Source organism: Gymnoscopelus microlampas, assembly GCF_963454915.1.
Source record: "Gymnoscopelus microlampas genome assembly, chromosome: 15".
NCBI lineage: Eukaryota > Metazoa > Chordata > Actinopteri > Myctophiformes > Myctophidae > Gymnoscopelus > Gymnoscopelus microlampas.
Window position 1 is genome coordinate 40,771,184 of NC_139952.1, and position 19,697 is coordinate 40,790,880.

Consider the following 19,697-nt stretch of genomic DNA (forward strand, 5'->3'; position numbering starts at 1 on the left):
TCACACAAAGATTTGGCGGACCCCCTGTAGTAACTCTGAGGACCCCCTAGGGGTCCCGGACCCCCTGTTGAAGACCCCTGGTCTATAGCCGTTGAAATGACGTCTATAATATAGACGTCTATATACAGACGCTTAAAAAACAGCGTATTAACGTCTAGCCTAAGCCTAGACGTCTAAAAAACCTTCACTGTTAGACAAATTATAACCCCGTTTTAGATGGAGGTCAAATAGCCGACTACGGCTCACTGGGTATTCAACAAATAGCAGATATACAAGCTCATAGCGCGGAACTCGGTGCCGCACTAAGAGCTTGTAGATCTGCTATTTTTGGAAGGAAAAATGGAAATGTGTCTGGGGGTCCCTGGAACAAAATATTTTGAGGGGGGGGGGGGGGGACAAATGCATATAATTTTGGGTGGTCCTTGACATGAACAAAGTTTGAGAACCACTGACATTATATATATTATATATTAATATTATTATATCATATATATATATTTTACTGTTAGGATTTGTAGAATAACCCAGAAATAAACATTTGAGTTCAAAATGTTAATTGTAAAATGTTAAGATTTGCACACATTTTCAAGATTTTTCAAACAAAAATATACAGTAGCAGATCGACAAGCTCGTAGCACGGCACATTACATTTGTCTACTATGAGCTTGCAGATCTGCTATTTTTGAATAGCAAAAGTATAAGATGTGTTAAAATCTAACATGACGGGTTGCAATGGCTTAAAGCAATTAAGAGGTGCAGTAATTAAAAAACGATTGTACAAGGTTTGGTATGTTTTTGTTTAAATATGTATTGTGATTGAAATTACAGTTGAAGGATAGTTATGTTCATAGTAGATCAATGATTAAGAAAAATGTTTTTATCCAGTGGTACAATAAAGAGTAGCATGACATTAGTGTTACACTGCAACCTATTTAAAAGATCGAGAAAGATAACCAACATCATGTAGATAAAATATCAGAACATCATGGGACTACATTAACACATTTATCAAGGTAAGTATAACCGGTTAAATTTGGTCCATTTAGTAGGCTAGTTTTTGTAGAGAACTTGGACCTGCATTAAAATTGAGGCATTTAAATGCATTAATAGGTTTCTTTTGAATAATTTGATAGATCTTACATCGCGCCGCCGCTCCATCCTGGCCGTAGCCTACGGTAGTCCTTAACGATTGCAGAAAATCTGATTATTTTGATCGGTGGCTGTTTGGGGTAGATGTCATGCCACTGATACTCAGGAGACAGAATCTTGGTGGGTTTGTGGAGCCAAAGGTAGTTGTTCAGATGACTCTCATCCTGCCACGCTGCCTCGATGCCCCGCTGGGCGTCCAGCTCGATGTTGTTGCTGCACGTCGACAGCATGTGACGGACGGAGGCCGGCTCCCCTCCGAACGCGCCGCCGGCGTAGTAGAAGTCGCCCTCGTCGGCGGACATGAACGCTTTAGACTCCGGCTTGCGTTCGTAGATGAACCGGCTGCGCTCATCGGCGAAGTGATTAAAGTGCAACACGGCGACCAGCTTACCTAGAGCTTCAGTTCCCCAGCGGTCATGGAACTTCGAATCAACGTCAAAACAGAAGATGTAGTCGGCGCCATCGCGCAGATCCGTTTCGATAAAATTTAACCCTATATACAAATACATTGCATATTTGAAAATAGCCGATCTACAAGCTCACGTTGTAGATCCGCTATTTTCAAAGAAGAAAATCTTGAAATAAATTGAAAATTGTGGAATATTTTCCAAATCCACACAGAGCTTGTATGGGGGTCTATGGACAAATATTAATTTGGGGGTCCTTGCCATGAAAATGTTAGAGAACAACTGTTTCAAACAACAATAGGACACAAGGCCAAATAAGCAACTACACTTTCAAGTAACTTTACAGAAAAACAATCCCAAAGTCGCTTATAATAAGCGGACATGGCAACATTGCGTGCTGAGCAGAGAGAGAGAGAGAGAGAGAGAGAAATAGAGAGCTGCATATACCACGGGAGACGTCGATTAAAATGAATTGGAATAAAAACAAATGTATGTATTGGGTCTGACTCTGGATAGCATCCTAGTGAACTATCCTACAGTGTGTAATCCCTGGTCGGGGATCAATCTATAGTGTGAAAACCACAACGATATATGAGAAATGAACTCCTGCAGTGTGTAGGTAATGCTTAACGATCAGATGAATCCCAGACCACTTTAAATGTCCTACAGTGTGTACCTGCCCTTAGAGCAGGGGTCTTCAACCTTTTCAGGCCAAGGACCCCCTAGCTGAGAGAGAGATGAAGCAGGGACCCCCTCTATATTGTATAAAATTGTGTTTCAGATTAAACTTTTTTTTTGTTTATTTGGTCTGCTCTTTTTTCCCTCTACACATATACGTCTTTGCCAAAAATTGCAGATCTACAAGCTCACAACGCCTCGCGCTGCGAGGCGTTGTGAGCTTGTAGATCTGCTATTTTTGGCTAAAGTTCTCCTTAGAAAAAGGGATGCTAGAGTTCAAGTGGTTAAGGTAAGAAAAAAATCATATCACACAAAGATTTGGCGGACCCCCTGTAGTAACTCTGAGGACCCCCTAGGGGTCCCGGACCCCCTGTTGAAGACCCCTGGTCTATAGCCGTTGAAATGACGTCTATAACATAGACGTCTATATACAGACGCTTAAAAAACAGCGTATTAGCGTCTAGCCTAAGCCTAGACGTCTAAAAAACCTTCACTGTTAGACAAATTATAACCCCGTTTTAGATGGAGGTCAAATAGCCGACTACGGCTCACTGGGTATTCAACAAATAGCAGATATACAAGCTCATAGCGCGGAACTCGGTGCCGCACTAAGAGCTTGTAGATCTGCTATTTTTGGAAGGAAAAATGGAAATGTGTCTGGGGGTCCCTGGAACAAAATATTTTGAGGGGGGGGGGGGGGACAAATGCATATAATTTTGGGTGGTCCTTGACATGAACAAAGTTTGAGAACCACTGACATTATATATATTATATATTAATATTATTATATCATATATATATATTTTACTGTTAGGATTTGTAGAATAACCCAGAAATAAACATTTGAGTTCAAAATGTTAATTGTAAAATGTTAAGATTTGCACACATTTTCAAGATTTTTCAAACAAAAATATACAGTAGCAGATCGACAAGCTCGTAGCACGGCACATTACATTTGTCTACTATGAGCTTGCAGATCTGCTATTTTTGAATAGCAAAAGTATAAGATGTGTTAAAATCTAACATGACGGGTTGCAATGGCTTAAAGCAATTAAGAGGTGCAGTAATTAAAAAACGATTGTACAAGGTTTGGTATGTTTTTGTTTAAATATGTATTGTGATTGAAATTACAGTTGAAGGATAGTTATGTTCATAGTAGATCAATGATTAAGAAAAATGTTTTTATCCAGTGGTACAATAAAGAGTAGCATGACATTAGTGTTACACTGCAACCTATTTAAAAGATCGAGAAAGATAACCAACATCATGTAGATAAAATATCAGAACATCATGGGACTACATTAACACATTTATCAAGGTAAGTATAACCGGTTAAATTTGGTCCATTTAGTAGGCTAGTTTTTGTAGAGAACTTGGACCTGCATTAAAATTGAGGCATTTAAATGCATTAATAGGTTTCTTTTGAATAATTTGATAGATCTTACATCGCGCCGCCGCTCCATCCTGGCCGTAGCCTACGGTAGTCCTTAACGATTGCAGAAAATCTGATTATTTTGATCGGTGGCTGTTTGGGGTAGATGTCATGCCACTGATACTCAGGAGACAGAATCTTGGTGGGTTTGTGGAGCCAAAGGTAGTTGTTCAGATGACTCTCATCCTGCCACGCTGCCTCGATGCCCCGCTGGGCGTCCAGCTCGATGTTGTTGCTGCACGTCGACAGCATGTGACGGACGGAGGCCGGCTCCCCTCCGAACGCGCCCCCGGCGTAGTAGAAGTCGCCCTCGTCGGCGGACATGAACGCTTTAGACTCCGGCTTGCGTTCGTAGATGAACCGGCTGCGCTCATCGGCGAAGTGATTAAAGTGCAACACGGCGACCAGCTTACCTAGAGCTTCAGTTCCCCAGCGGTCATGGAACTTCGAATCAACGTCAAAACAGAAGATGTAGTCGGCGCCATCGCGCAGATCCGTTTCGATAAAATTAGCAATGATTTTGAACCTGTTGGCTGTTATCTCCTGCCAGCGTTTTGAGTTTGGCGCCGGCCTGACAAACAGCTCCCGTCCTGCAGCCATCTTAACGGAGGGGACATCCTCTGGCCTATCCGTAAAGACGTAATAATGGACTTTAAATCCCACAAAGTAGTGTCTCTCTGCGGTTTCCAGGAAATCCTCGAGGAATTGGTTGTATTCACCAATGGCAAAAACGGTGACTGCTACGGTGATGTTGCAGGGTTTGTACATGGCGTCCAACAGCGCGGGTTCGAATGTGGATTGCCATACTATGGGAGCTAACCAGGGCGTAAATGCGACAACGTCGGTGCGTCCAGTCAGGGCGCTGGGTTTGTTGTAGCGAAGATTTGTCGTAGCGAATTCCGGTACAATCGCTCCTCTCTGACACGGCCGGGCCAACGGGACTGTCGGAGCCGGAGGCGGGTGTTCATTTTTCCAATTCGAAGACAGTTGGATTAGGTGGATTAGGTCCTCATTCCTCCAATTCGAAGACAGGTAGATTAGGATAACCGTGGCGGCCAACATTCCCGTGACTATTAGAAAAAAGGCCCCTCTTATGTGTCGTGGCCGGAACCAGCTAGTTTGAGCCATGACCATCCTGGATCTCTAGTCAAAGCTTGAGGGCGAATAGTCTTGAGAAGTCCTATTAGAGATAGTCTAAGAGTGCATTACTTACTAAATTATTAGAGTTGAATGATTCTGCTTCTCCGACGCGGCTCGTATTGTGTTCACCATTGTCATAGTGCTTGGCTGGATGCTTGTGACAGTTCACTGATGCCCTACCATGCAAATCAATAAACCGGTTTCTGTACATACCTAGGGATCTTCAACAGTGGTGTCAAGCCTCTGGCGTTTTTACATATATTTCATCATGCAACGCGTGTGTGTTGCGCCCTCAGATTCATCTTATGGAGGCCATAGACGGGGACGTAACAATATAATATCCATTCCAAGTTTTATTAGCCTTTGGTCGTGGGGTTAAACTGTTAACAAACTTCTTATTCTCTTCATGACACATGAGAGTTATTTACTTTATAAATGTTTAATCGTGTGAGGGACTCACTTGCGCTGATCTACAATGGCTGCGGTTACATGGACATCATGTATTCATTCAGAATGAACTCATTCCGAATAAAGATTCATAATCCACTCACCTGTTTACATGGAACCTGAATAAAAGTATTCCTCGTTTACATGACCCAAAGCATTAATTCGGAATATAACTTTTGACATGCGCAAAGTGGTTCCCGCCTACGCCCGGGCATGGACCAGGGGCCGCCCGGCTCCACTACCCGGGGCGGAGCTTCCCCTGGTGGATATGGGAGGGGGCAATAGCCCCCTTGTGCCTCCGCGGCGGAGGTCTGTCGGTCGTAGGCAGGCCGGGAAGCAATGCACCGACTCCTGGCCAGGCAGCGTTGTATGCGGTGCAAGCCTGCGTTCCTTTGTTATCGCCGTTTTAATGCGAAAGTAGCAGATATACAAGTTCAGACCATTTTCTTTTTTTGTATTGGTACCAGACACAGTAAAACTTAGGCTAGCCTATACTACTTCTCACATTTCTCATGTAGGCTACCTTAATTTTATTTTAACAAAAAAACGTTTCATCTGACTGAATAGATTCTTTTGATTATAAGTTCCTGTTTCATGTCAAGGACAGGTAAAGATTGTTCCTCCATCACAGGCTCAGATCCCGGAGCGTCCGTTCTCCTGGACAAGTCTGGGCTTAACCATTACAGGCTTATGAAATTACGCTATAAAATACAATCATTCATTTTATCCCGCCGGGGCGAGTGCTTCTCAGCACCAACCATGCCAGGTCAACAATGACCTGACCTGGTATCTGCCTAAATAACATGATATCTAATTTAGATTTTAACGTTTGCATAAGACTGCATGGTTGTCAAGGCTAACATTTAAAAAAAACTATTATATATTAATATTAATGAATTTGTATTGGGCGTTATCTGAGTATATAGAAAGGTGTTTTATTATCTCCTGGCGGGGGGGGGGGGGGGGGGGGGGTGAGGAGAGAGAGAGAGAGAGAGAGAGAGAGAGAGAGAGAGAGAGAGAAAAGGACGCCAACAAACAGTACAGGTCGAGTTAATTGCATGTTGAAACGGATTTGAAATGTCAAACATGTCAAGCCTCTGACGTTGAGCTGCCAAGTCTCACCCTTTGAGAGTGAGAGTCGGGCCCGGCCCCACGGGGGTGCCTGGACCTAAACGTATAGTATAAGTATTTTACCTGTTTTGAGCAAAATCACGTAAAAGTTGGTGCATTCACAAATTCAAGCTTATTTTGTTTCAAACAAGCTTGCAGTTGCAACATATTCTCAACATGCCTATAGAGCTGGTCACTCTACTTCTACTGCTTTGATACAGGTGACTGATGACTGGCTTAAAGCTATAGATAACTCTATGCTGGTGGGAGCTGTGCTGTTAGATTTGTTTGTTATTTTGTCCTTTTTATTTTGGGAGTATTGTCATATTCGTTCATTACAATAATATACATCTGGCCTAATTATCCTCCCCAGGTGAATCACTGTTTTGACAGCCCCTCTACACACCAACACCAGGTAAATTTAAATGCAATGTTAATTGATTTAAGCCCAATGTTAAACATAGATATTGTAGATGGAAATTACAGCCTGTATCAGTATTAATGTCCAAACAAAACCTTAAGAGTTTTCTAATTCCTTAATTTCGTTTTCTGCGGTAGATCTTGACAAAACTCTGGTCAGCCGTAAAAGAGGAAGAACTGCACAAGGTACCTACATGAATGATTAACATTTAAAATATCAGGAATTCATTTTTGACAGTTTTTGTTTGTTTGTTTACCCGCCTGCATTATCGTTGGGACTACTACTACTATGCTTTAGGTCCTCTAGAAGAAATGAGTATAACAGAACGTTTAGCCGGAAGATTAAAATAAAAATGTATTAAAATATGTATTTCAACAACAGAACATCTACTGTGGGGGGCCTTACTCCTGAACAGAAAAAAAATAGACTCCACAATGAAAATTTGGATAAAGCACAGCATATATCATACATGACTTGATGGTGTAAGAAGGTGTAATTTAAATGTGTTTTCTCACCCAGCAGAATATTGAAGCCACACACCGGTCCAAATCGGATCCAGAACTACACCAGGTAACTTTCGATTGACTGAAGCAGTGAGCAAAATGGGTTGCAATGGGGGTTTTCTCTCCCCCAACAGTGAAGCCGTAATCTGGGCCAAGAAAATGTCTAGACTCTACTCCACTTTTCAATTGACTATAACAGTAATCTTCAATGGTGATGTTGCAAGTATGACATGTAGCCTAATTACCTTGTCTTTCACCAACAGGAAATCTTATCAGAACTCCCAGGAGAAAGTCACAGGATTCCAAAAGGTACATTTTGATAAAGTTTGGAAGTCATCTTACTCTGGCAAAGATTTAATTGGGGAGAGATAATGATGTTGAACGTAAAACAAGTAATGTGTTAGTGTATTATTCTGTTTCATATCAACATAATTGTCTTCATTGCAGGGTGTTTTTTGTGTGCAATTTAGCTTCACATTTTCTTTTTGTTTCAGACTTTTCACCAATGGCCTGATGAGTCCTTTCTACTTGCATGGACAGCAAGAGAGAGCTTTCAAAAGCACTGCCTTCTATCTGTCATCAATGTTAAAAATAACTTTGTCGTGCTAGTTATTTGTTGACTGCTTATTCACATTGTACACGTGTGACTGACATATACTAGATAACCTCTGTAATGTCTACTGTCAGTCTGAGAGTTATTTGTCATTGTTTTGACTGCAGAAGCCGTTCAGAAGACATTTAGAGACAATGGAGGACGCCTGGTAGAAGTGGTGGAGGGGGTTACAAGAAGAAGAGGGCAACGCCTTGAAGCAAATCCAATGTTATTATTTGCTCAAAACATTTTGTTAAGACTTGTCTTTTGTTAACCCATTAAGACAGGGAACGCATCTGTGTAACTTCAGATTTCTTTGTCTATTCAACAAATAGCAGATATACAAGCTCATAGCGCGGAACTCGGTGCCGCGCTAAGAGCTTGTAGATCTGCTATCTTTTAAGGAAAAAAATGGAAATGTGTCTGGGGGTCCCTGGAACAAAATATTTTGAGATATGGGGGGGACAAATGCATATCATTTTGGGTGGTCCTTGACATGAACAAAGTTTGAGAACCACTGATATTATATATATTATATATTAATATATATATATTATATATTTTTTTTTTACTGTTAGGATTTAGACATTAGTAGAATACCCCAGAAGCAAAGATTTGAGTTAAAAATGTTAATTAAAAAATAGCATGCGTTCAAAGATTTGCACACATTTTCAAGATTTTTCAAACAAAAATATAGCAGATCGACGTAGCGCGGCACATTACATTTGTCTACTATGAGCTTGTAGATCTGCTATTTTTGAATAGCACAAGTATAAGATGTGTTAAAATCTAACATGACGGGTTGTAATGGCTTAAAGCAATTTAGAGGTGCAGTAATTAAAAAACGATTGTACAAGGTTTGGTATGTTTTTTGTTTAAATGTATATTGTGATTGAAATTACAGTTGAAGGATAGTTATGTTCATAGTAGATCAATGATTAAGAAAAATGTTTTTATCCAGTGGTACAATAAAGAGTAGCATGACATTAGTTCAGGTTATTCAGGTTATTAGACGTCTAAAGAACGTCTAGGCTAAAACTGGCTTATGACAGGTCTAAAAATGAAAGTTTTTTCAACGTCTAGGCTAAGCTTAGGCGTGGTTTCAACGTCATTTGAACGGCTATATATTTATATCTAGCCGTTCAAATGACGTTGAATAGCCTGCGATTTATTTATTTTTCTTCATCAGTGATGACTCTCTTCCTACCAATCCGCGCCGCCGTCCCATCCTGGCCGTACCTTACGGTAGTCCTTGATGACTGCAGAGAATCTGACTATTTTGATCTGTGGCTTTGTGGCGTGGAAGTCATGCCACTGATACTCTGGAGACAGAACCTTGGTGGGTTTGTGGAGCCAAAGGTAGAGGTTCATATGACTCTCTTCCTGCCACGCTGCCTCGATGCCCTGCTGGGCGTCCAGCTCAAAGTTGTCGCTGCACGTCGACAGCATGTGATGGACGGACTCCGGCTCCCCTCCGTACGCGCCCGCGGGGTAGTAGAAGTCGCCCTCGTCGTCGGACATGAACGCTTTAGACTCCGGCCTGCGTTCGTAGATGAACCCACTGCGCTCTTGGGCAAAGTGATTATGGTGCAACACGCCGACCAGCTTACCTAGAGCTTCAGTTCCCCAGCGATCATGGAACTTCGAATCAACGTCAAAACAGTAGATGTAGTCGGTGCCATCGCGCAGATCCGTTTCGATAAAATTGGCAATGATTTTGAACCTGCCGGCTCCGATTAACTGCCAGTGTTCTGAGTTTGCCGCCGGCCTGACAATCATCTCCCGTTCTGCAGCCATCTTAACGGAGGGGACTTGCTCTGGCCTATCCGTAAAGACGTAATAATGGACTCTAAATCCCACGAAGAAGTGGCTCTCTGCGGTTTCCAGGAAATCCTTGAGGAATTGGATGTACTCACCAACGGCAAAAACGGTGAGTGCTACGGTGATGTTGCAGGGTTTGTAGATGGCGTCCAACAGCTCGGGTTCGAATGTGGATTGCCATACTATGGGAGCTAACCAGGGTGTCATCGCGACAACGTCGGTGCGTCCAGTCTGGGCGCTGGGTTTGTTGTAGCGAAGATTTGTCCTAGCGAATTCCGGTACAATCGCTCCTCTCTGACACGGCCGGGCCAACGGGACTGTCGGAGCCGGATGTGGGTGTTCATTTTTCCAATTCGAAGACAGGCGGATTAGGTGGATTAGGTCCTCATTCTTCCAATTCCAAGACAGGTGGATTAGGATAACCGTGGAGGCCAACATTCCCGTGACTATTAGACAAAAGGCCCTTCTATTTCGAGCCATGACCATCCTGGATCTCTAGTCAAAGCTTGAGGGCGAATAGTCTTGAGAAATCCTAGTAGAGATAATCGAAGAGTGAATTATTCCGACACGGCTCATATTGTGTTCACCATTTATATAGTGCTTGGCTGGATGCTCGTGACGTCTCACTGATGCCCTCCTATGAAATTAATAAACCGGTTTCTGCACATAAATTATCTTCTAACAATACGGCATGGGCTTGCCCAGTTCAAGCCCATGCCTACTTTGGGCATGGGCACGCTGCCAAGTTTCAGGAAAGACTTTAGTGTCATCACATGCACACACGCCACACCTTTGACGTTTTAACATTTAGATCATCATTCAACGCCTGTGTGTTCCGCCCTCAGATTCATCTTATGGAGGCCCTAGACGGGGACGTAACAATATAATATCCATTCCAAGTTTTATTAGCCTTTAGTCGTGAGGTTAAAGTGTAAACAAACTTCTTATTCTCTTCATTACACGTGAGAGTTGGCTATTTACTTTAGAAATGTTTAATCGTGTGAGGGACTCACTTGAGCTGATCTACAATGGCTGCGGTTACATGGACATCGTGTATTCATTCAGAATGAACTCATTCCGAATAGAGATTCATAATCTGCTCCACTCACCTGTTTACATGGAACCTGAAAAAAAGTATTCCTCGTTTACATGACCCAAAGCATTCATTCGGAATATAACTTTTGACATGTGGTTCCCGCCTATGCCCGGGCATGGACAAGGGGCCGCCCGGCTCCACTACCCGGGGTGGAGCTTCCCCTGGTGGGCATGGGAGGAGGCAATAGCCCCCTTGTGCCTCCGCGGCGGAGGTCTGTCGGTCGTAGGCAGGCCGGGAAGCAAAGCACCGACTGCTGGCCAGGCAGCGTTGTATGCGGTGCAAGCCTGCGTTCCTTTGTTATCGCCGTTTTAATGTGAAAGTAGCAGATCTACAAGTTCAGACCAGTTTCTTTTTTAGTATTGGTACCAGACACAGTAAAACTTAGGCTAGCCTATACTACTTGTCACATTTCTCATGTAGGGTTAGGGTTAGGGTTAGGGTTAGGACAGGTAAAGATTGTTCCTCCATCACAGGCTCAGATCCCGGAGCGTCCGTTCTCCTGGACAAGTCTGGGCTTAACCATTACAGGCTTATTAAATTACGCTATAGAATAGAATCATTCATTTTATCCCGCAGGAGCGAGTGCTTCTCAGCACCAACCATGCCAGGTCAACAATGACCTGGTATCTGTCTAAAGAGAGAGAGAGAGAGAGAGAGAGAGAGAGAGAGAGAGACCTCTGAAAGTCTTATCAAAGAAATGTAACTTAACGTGCTGTACGGCGGGAGGCATGCGTTAATCCGACAGACCTTTTCTCCGACTATGTGGCATCCGCGTGCGGTTAGGGTTAGGGTGCGGGTTTGGTTCGGGTTTACTGTTTAATGTCGGAGCACTGCGCTGTCGGAGGAATGCGCTGTCGGACTAACGTATTGCACCCCTGTACGGCACCTCGTTCATGCTCGTGGCACGTGGCCGTTGCATGTGCATGTTCTACTTTACCATGAAACTAATAAACCGGTTTGTGCACGCAGCTTAGGGATGAATGCAGCACTTAAATCAAATGATCTGGGATGCATCCTTCTAACAATACAGGTCGAGTTGCATATTGAAAAGGATTTGAAGTGTCAAACATGTCAAGCCTCTGACGTTGAGCTGCCAAGTCTCACCCTTTGAGAGTGCCTGAGGGGGCCTGGCACGGCATAAGCAGCTGCAGCACAAACAGGACACAGTGCAACATGCGCCACTTAAAGACACACACAGGCTGGTGCGCACGTGTACACACACACACACACACACACACACACAAAAACGACCGATCTGCAATGCGAGTAAAAATTATTAAAAGTAAATAGAGCACAAATATTTAAAAGTAAATACCTTGAGTAAAAATACTTAAGAGTACTTAAATTGAGTAAAAATACTTAAAATTACTCAAAATTAGTAAAAATACTTAGACGTTGAAAAAAATTGTAAAAATACTTAAAAGTTGTATAAATGAGTAAAACAATACTTTAAAGTAAATAAAGTGACTAAAAATACTTTAAAGTAAATATATTGAGTAACAATACTTAAGAGTACTTAAATTGAGTAAAAATACTCAGTAGTACTCAAATTAGTAAAAATACTTAAAGGTTGTTATAATGAGTATAAATGTAGTTAAAATGAGTACAAAATACTTAAAAGTTGATAAAAACTGTACAAATACTCTTTTAGTACCGCCTCAATACCAGCACCCACACATCAAATGAGTAGTACAGTCTGAATGCCAGTGCCCACACATCAAATGAGTAGTACAGTCTGAATGCCAGCGCCCAGACATCAAATAGATTTGTACCGCCTGAGGCCTGAATGACAGCATACTGATCAAACAGAGTAGGCACCGCTTACTCACACTGGGTGTGTTTTTTTTTCCAACTGTTTAACCGTTTAACTGGTAACTGGTCTTCAACAGGGGGTCCAAGTTACCAAAGGCGGGCCGCCAAATCTTTTTGTATTAGGGTTTTAAGCAGATCTACAAGCTTGAGCTTGCAGGACACCCCAACTCACTTATTCTTATTTTAACAAGTATAAATGTGTGGTTTGTGATAGGGAGCAATGATATAATACAATTTGCTCATAGGCTTGTGGATTCAGAGCTCGGTGTGAGACGTGACCTTTGACACAATCTAAATGTCTCAATAGAAGAGCAGGGAGACAAAATTCAACCACCCCAATTGTATAAGTTATATTGTATTAACATTCTCTACCATACCGCCTAAATCTCTCTCCATTTTAGTTCACGAAAAAAGATGAGACGAAATATGATTTGATATTATTATTAGATTATTTTCTTCTCACTTCCTGTGTCTCGCGAAGCGGACGGTCTGTTTACAGAAGAGAGGAAAACTGGACTGTGTGTGTGTGTGTGTGTGTGTGTGTGTGTGTGTGTGTGTGTGTGTGTGTGTGTGTGTGTGTGTGTGTGTGTGTGTGTGTGTGTGTGTGTGTGTGTAACATGGCAACATGGCGTTGGCATTGTTTCAGACATTGAAATGTTACACATCCATGCCAGTAATGTAGGAGGTGAAGTATGCTACATATATGTCTGTCTGTCTGTCTGTCTGTCTGCCTGCGTGCCTGCCTGCCTGCCTGCCTGTCTGTCTGTCTGTCTGTCTGTCTGTCTGTCTGTCTGCCTGCCTGCCTGCCTGCTTGCCTGCCTGCCTGCCTCCCTCTATCTACAACATCAGTCAACTGTTTCCCTTTATTAAAATAGTACTACATTCATCCAATTCTAACCTATTTATTTATTTATCAAGGGCCTAGATCATCAAATTCCTCTTTATTTCATGTGTGGCGATATCATGTGTGTGTGTGCTTATACCTACTGAGGACATGTGAGGTGTTTTTGTGTTAGTCTGAAGTGTAAGTGTACTTGGTTCAGTCAGTGTTGCCATGTCTGCTTAAGCGACTTTGGGCTTGTTTTTGCCAGACCCAGGGGGTCGGCCTATATGAGGCTTTGTCGGTCGGTCGGTCTGTCCCTCTTTTCCTCTGCACACACGTCATGCGAAGTCCGGCCATTCAGATTTCAACCACTAGGGGTCTGGCAGTCCAGGTCTCCCGGTTCCCTTGTACTGTAAAGTCTCTTGTAATAATTGGTAGTTGCGGTTTTTGAGTTTTTTTTTCCTAAACTGTGGTTGCTTATTTGGGATTCCTTCCTAATATTGTTTAACTAGCTCTCAAACATTTTCATGTCAAGGACCCCCACATATGTATTTGTATGCGGGCCCCCGTCTGAAAATATGTTGTGCCAGGCACAATATACAGTAATATAAGTGCTGGATTTGTGTTGCTAAAATGTTCTAAAAACATTCCACATTTTAAATACGAATACGATATATATATTTTTTTCAATATCTTAAGACAGCAACCCCCCCCCCCCCTTTTAATAACATGAGAACATATGTTTACAATAGATTATATTGCATTAGTTCGAAAAAGCTATATAGGCTACATGTAAGAAAGGTTAGCTTGAGATCTCTCTTTTGGACAGTTTTTATTATAGGCTGCTGAACAGGTAAGCCTGTTGCCACTGCATAGACTGAACTGAACTGTGTTTTAAAGAGACTCCCTTTTATTTACATCCATGACTCATATTTATTATGCACTTTAGTCTCGTAGGAGGCATTCCATTAATTTATTATGCAGATTAGTCATATATTATGCACTTTATGCCTCCCCCTCTCCTCTTTTATTTTATGATGACACTCTATCTATCGTTTAACAGAACTGCAATGATGGGCCTGCACAATTCATAATTTCACCCACCGTACTTGTAATCTGATAAAGATTGATTTTTATTCTGATTCTGAAACAAGCAGTGGTGTAAAGTAACTAAGTACATTTACTCATTTACACATTTACAAGTACTGTACTTAAGTACAATTTTGAGGTACTTTTACTTTTCTGGAGTATTTCCAATTGTCTATACTTTTACTTCTACTCCACTACATCTCAGAGGCAAATATTGTACTTTTACTACAATTATAGTAATACTATAATATAATAATATATATATAGCAATACTTTACAGATATAAATTATTATATCATAAAACATACATTAACCACTTCAGCCCATAGGCATACATAGGCTATTTGAAAATAGACGATCTACACGCTCACAACGCGTCGATGCGCTGTGAGCGAGTAGATCGGCTATTTTCAAACATTTTAGTACTTTTACTTTTGGTACTTTAAGTATATTTTGATGCCAATACTTTTGTACTTTTACTCAAGTAACATTTTGAACACAGGCCTTTTACTTGTAACAGAGTATTTTTATATTGTGGTATTGAGAGTTTTACTTAAGTAAAATATCTACTTCTTCCACCACTGGAAACAAGTAGCAGCAATATTTCAATATTAATTTCTCTCCGTCTCTCTTCCCTGTGTGTTCAGGTGGACTTCCTGTACACTGACCTTCTCAGTGCAGAGTGGCGGGTCTTCCAGAACTGGCTGGAGCTGGAGACCCTCGGGAGCGTCCACCACCTGGTGGCCACCGCTCACCGCTCACCAAACACAGGACAATCATACTCCATTAATCATAGATCCAATCTGAGCATGTGTATTTGGACCCGCGCAGGCGCGCGCGCGCGCGCACGCACGCACCCACGCACGCACGCACGCACGCACGCACGCACGCACGCACGCACGCACGCACACACACACACACACACACACACACACACACACACACACACACACACACACACTAAATGTATCCAAAGTCCACTTCTAATGATCCCGTTGCAGTGGCTCTCCCTCTGGTGGAGGCACATGCAACTGCAGGTTGTTCTGACTGGCTGCTACAGAGACCTTAGGAGAACCTGGGAGAATATTTGGCAAAACACCAAACGTTTGTGGATAATATATACTAATATTTAAAAATGTATGTAAACAAAATGTCATGGTATTTATTTCTTTAAAGATGAGTTATTATTACTTAAAGTACCCTATTTCGTGTCATTGACCTAAGCCGGAACACAATCGATTGATCGGTCGTTTAAATTAAACATGCTCTGAAAATGCTCGTGGCCCACTCATCTGACTGCTTATTCGGCTGCCCTATATTTTTTTTACAGTGGGCGGGGGCATTCTGTCCGGTGGCTAAATATGCCTTTTTTACACAATAAAAAAGGTCCTGTGGTCTTTGATGGCCAGATGTGAGTTATTGGGGGCTAGAAGAGCTACTGTAAATAATAATGTAAAAACACCAGGTTATTGTGTAAAAAAAAAAGACAAGCCACCGGACAGAATGCCCCCGCCCACTGTAAAAAAACCAAAGTTGTCCTTTAAGCGGTCAAATCTTTGCTTCTGGGGGGTCCCCGGAACAACATATTTTGAGAAGGAGGTCCGCGGTCCAAGTACATATCATTTTTGGGGGCCCTTGACAAGAAAAAGTTTGAGAACCACTGATTATAGCAACATACATTTTTTCCAAAAACTGTTAGGATTTAGAAGACATTTGTAGAATCCCCAGAAGCAAAGATTTTCAAATGTTCGCTTTACAAAATATATATTCAAAGATTTGCATGAATTTTCATGATTTTTCAAAAAATAGCAGATCTACAAGCTCATAGCGTTGCACTCTGGGCCACGCTATGAGCTTGTATATCTGCTATTTTTGAATAGCCAAAGTATAAGATAATGGTTAAAGTGGTTAAAATCTAAAATGACAGATGCTTTCCCGGTCTTAATGGATTAATTGGCTTTACTACCAAACTTACCAAAACAGTAAGCTTGGAGCAATGTTGAAGGCAGGCTGCCGAATTCTTTACTGGTGCAATATTGTGGTAAATACCTTCACTGACAGGAAGGAATTAACACTTTTCTAATCTACTTTTCTTTTAAATTCCACAACAGGGCTCTTCAACAGGGGGTCCAGGACCCCTAGGGGCTACGGGGTCCTCAGAGTAACTACAGGGGGGCCGCCAAATCTTAGCGTGATATGACTTTTTTTTTTTTACATGAACCACTTGAACCCTAGCATCCATATTCTCAGGAGAACTTTAACCAAAATAGCCGATCTACAAGCTCACAACCAATAGCCAATCAACGCCTCGCAATGCGAGGCGTTGATTGGCTATTTTTGGCAAAGAGGTATAGGTGTAGATGGAACAAGACCAGGAGACCTGGTTCTGCCAGACCCAGAATGAAGTCCTAGTATGTAACACACCTACAAACCACTTTATAACTGAAAAGCATAAATCATTTTAGGCATTTGGTGTGGAGTTTTTTGTGTATAGGGGTATTTGGTTGTAGATTTGTGTATAGGCTAGACTAGCAAACCTTCCAGTCTGATTACATTCACCTGGCTTTTGTCTGTCAGTGCACAGAATAATGTATGGAGAAAACATGGAGAAAACAGGTACAGGTACAAAACAGGTACAAACAGGTACAAAACATGCCCATGTATGGACGAAAGGGGGACAGACTTTTATGGCTGGGGCCTAAGGATAAAGGAGGCATGCCCATGTATGGAGAAAACAGGTACAAAGTCCCCTGGGTCTGGCAAAAAAGAGCAGACCAAGTTAAGTTTAAAAAAAAAGTTTAATCTGAAACACAATGTTATACAATATAGAGGGGGTCCCTGCTTCATCTCTCTCTCTCTCAGCTAGGGGGGTCCTTGGCCTGAAAAATGTTGAAGAGCCCTGTTCTACAAGACTATGTGTTGCCAATCCTGAGTACTAAAACGTAAAGACTAATTTTTACTTTCAAGTTGCCAACATATAGGCTAAACATTAGCCTACTACTGTACATAATAGTGGCAACTTTAGTAAAATGAGCCAATACATTAGCCACTATGAAGCTCAATGGTCCGATCTCATCACACACAACCGCTACCATGAATAATGTAAAACTGTGCATTAAAAACATACTGAAATACAAGATCTGACCGTAGATATCACTTTCCGTTTTGCTTTTGCTACCAGTTTGTATTACTATGCCTTTCAAAGACACCCTAGCGATTTTGTGTGAGGCCAGATGATGATGATGATGCGTTTCACATTGTAACGCTATGTTATACAAAGCCGCTAATAAGTATGTTGGAAATAAATGAGTAAATTGTGTTTTTATACCCCGCAGTCCATGCAGATTTAGACTAGGATCAAAAACATAATGGGTGTAAAGTCAGAAGATGTACAATACATAGGTTTTTAGAGGTAGCAGGACGAAAGGGCTGAATCATATGATGTCGGCACAATCAAAAATGTGTTTTCCGGGTAGATAACGCAGACAGCATCGCATTGGGGCAGCAGCACTGTTCATTAACATTATTTCTGGAAGAACAGGACACTTACACAATACCCGTTTGTTTAGAAACGTTCAAGCATTCTGATCTGGTCTAGTCACTGATAGTGATTTATTTCAAAATTAATATTCAACAAATAGCAGATATACAAGCTCATAGCGCGGAACTCGGTGCCGCACTATGAGCTAACATCATGGGACTACATTAACACATTTATCAAGGTAAGCATAACCGGTTAAATTTGGTCCATTTAGTAGGCTAGTTTTTGTAGAGAACTTGGACCTGCATTAAAAGTGAGGCATTTAAATGCATTAATAGGTTTCTTGTGAATAATTTGATAGATCTTACATCGCGCCGCCGTCCCATCCTGGCCGTACCTTACGGTAGTCCTTAATGATTGCAGAGAATCTGATTATTTCGATCGGTGGCCTTTTAGGGTAGACGTCATGCCACTGATACTCAGGAGACAGAATCTTGGTGGGTTTGTGGAGCCAAAGGTAGTTGTTCAGATGACTCTCATCCTGCCACGCTGCCTCGATGCCCCGCTGGGCGTCCAGCTCGATGTTGTTGCTGCACGTCGACAGCATGTGACGGACGGAGGCCGGCTCCCCTCCGAACGCGCCCCCGGCGTAGTAGAAGTCGCCCTCGTCGGCGGACATGAACGCTTTAGACTTCGGACTGCGTTCGTAGATGAACTGGCTGCGCTCACGGGCGAAGTGATTAAAGTGCAACACGGCGACCAGCTTACCTAGAGCTTCAGTTCCCCAGCGGTCATGGAACTTCGAATCGGCGTCAAAACTGAAGATGTAGTCGGCGCGTAGATCCGTTTCGATAAAATTGGCAATGATTTTGAACCTGCTGGCTGTTATCTCCTGCCAGCGTTTTGAGTTTGGCGCCGGCCTGACAAACAGCTCCCGTCCTGCAGCCATCTTAACGGAGGGGACTTGCTCTGGCCTATCCGTAAAGACGTAATAATGGACTTTAAATCCCACGAAGAAGTGCCTCTCTGCGGTTTCCAGGAAATCCTTGAGGAATTGGATGTATTCACCAACGGCAAAAACGGTGACTGCTACGGTGATGTTGCAGGGTTTGTAGATGGCATCCAACAGCGCGGGTTCGAATGTGGATTGCCATACTATGGGAGCTAACCAGGGCGTCATCGCGACAACGTCGGTGCGTCCAGTCAGGGCGCTGGGTTTGTTGTAGCGAAGATTTGTCCGAGCGAATTCCGGTACAATCGCTCCTCTCTGACACGGCCGGGCCAACGGGACTGTCGGAGCCGGAGGTGGGTGTTCATTTTTCCAATTCGAAGACAGGTGGATTAGGATAACCGTGGTGGCCAACATTCCCGTGACTATTAGACAAAAGGCCCCTCTTTTGCGTGGTGGCCGGAACCAGCTAGTTCGAGCCATGACCATCCTGGATCTCTAGTCAAAGCTTGTGCTTGGCTGGATGCTTGTGACATCTCACTGATGCCCTACCATGTAATCAATAAACCGGTTTCTGGACATACCTAGGGAAGAATGCAGCGTGTGTGTGTGTGTGTGTGTGTGTGTGTGTGTGTGTGTTCCGCCCTCAGATTCATCTTATGGAGGCTCTGCTTATGGAGGGGACGTAACAATATGATATCCATTCCAAGTTTTATTAGCCTTTAGTCGTGAGGTTAAACTGTAAAC

The 19,697-nt window shown here is 42.5% G+C and overlaps 4 protein-coding genes across 4 annotated transcripts; all 4 read right to left on the reverse strand.

Annotated features, from left to right (window-relative positions):
- Positions 1 to 861: 861 nt before the first annotated feature.
- LOC311062067 (globoside alpha-1,3-N-acetylgalactosaminyltransferase 1-like) lies at positions 862 to 2,379 on the reverse strand. The gene has a single exon (XM_084080831.1). The coding sequence runs from the start codon at positions 1,656 to 1,658 to the stop codon at positions 1,137 to 1,139; it is 522 nt and encodes a 173-aa protein (XP_083936957.1). The 5' UTR covers positions 1,659 to 2,379; the 3' UTR covers positions 862 to 1,136.
- A 1,021-nt stretch (positions 2,380 to 3,400) lies between these two features.
- Positions 3,401 to 11,608, reverse strand: LOC311062435 (histo-blood group ABO system transferase 2-like). Its single transcript, XM_084081476.1, has 2 exons — positions 11,515 to 11,608; positions 3,401 to 9,082 (listed from the first exon to the last, which is right to left on the reverse strand). The coding sequence occupies exon 2, from the start codon at positions 4,798 to 4,800 to the stop codon at positions 3,676 to 3,678; it is 1,125 nt and encodes a 374-aa protein (XP_083937602.1). The 5' UTR covers positions 4,801 to 9,082; positions 11,515 to 11,608; the 3' UTR covers positions 3,401 to 3,675.
- LOC311062436 (histo-blood group ABO system transferase 2-like) lies at positions 9,076 to 10,278 on the reverse strand. The gene has a single exon (XM_084081477.1). It carries the CDS (start codon positions 10,184 to 10,186, stop codon positions 9,083 to 9,085), a length of 1,104 nt encoding a protein of 367 aa, XP_083937603.1. The 5' UTR covers positions 10,187 to 10,278; the 3' UTR covers positions 9,076 to 9,082.
- Positions 11,609 to 18,365: 6,757 nt separating the features above from the next.
- Positions 18,366 to 19,439, reverse strand: LOC311061797 (globoside alpha-1,3-N-acetylgalactosaminyltransferase 1-like; the record flags this gene model as incomplete). Its single annotated transcript, XM_084080494.1, has 1 exon — positions 18,366 to 19,439. The coding sequence occupies one exon, from the start codon at positions 19,437 to 19,439 to the stop codon at positions 18,366 to 18,368; it is 1,074 nt and encodes a 357-aa protein (XP_083936620.1).
- Between the last annotated feature and the right edge of the window lie 258 nt (positions 19,440 to 19,697).

Bases quoted from the DNA above. Each gene is read 5' to 3' on its own strand.
- LOC311062067 (XM_084080831.1), bottom strand. From the start codon at position 1,658: ATGTATTTGTATATAGGGTTAAATTTTATCGAAACGGATCTGCGCGAT.
- LOC311062435 (XM_084081476.1), bottom strand. From the start codon at position 4,800: ATGGTCATGGCTCAAACTAGCTGGTTCCGGCCACGACACATAAGAGGG.
- LOC311062436 (XM_084081477.1), bottom strand. From the start codon at position 10,186: ATGGTCATGGCTCGAAATAGAAGGGCCTTTTGTCTAATAGTCACGGGA.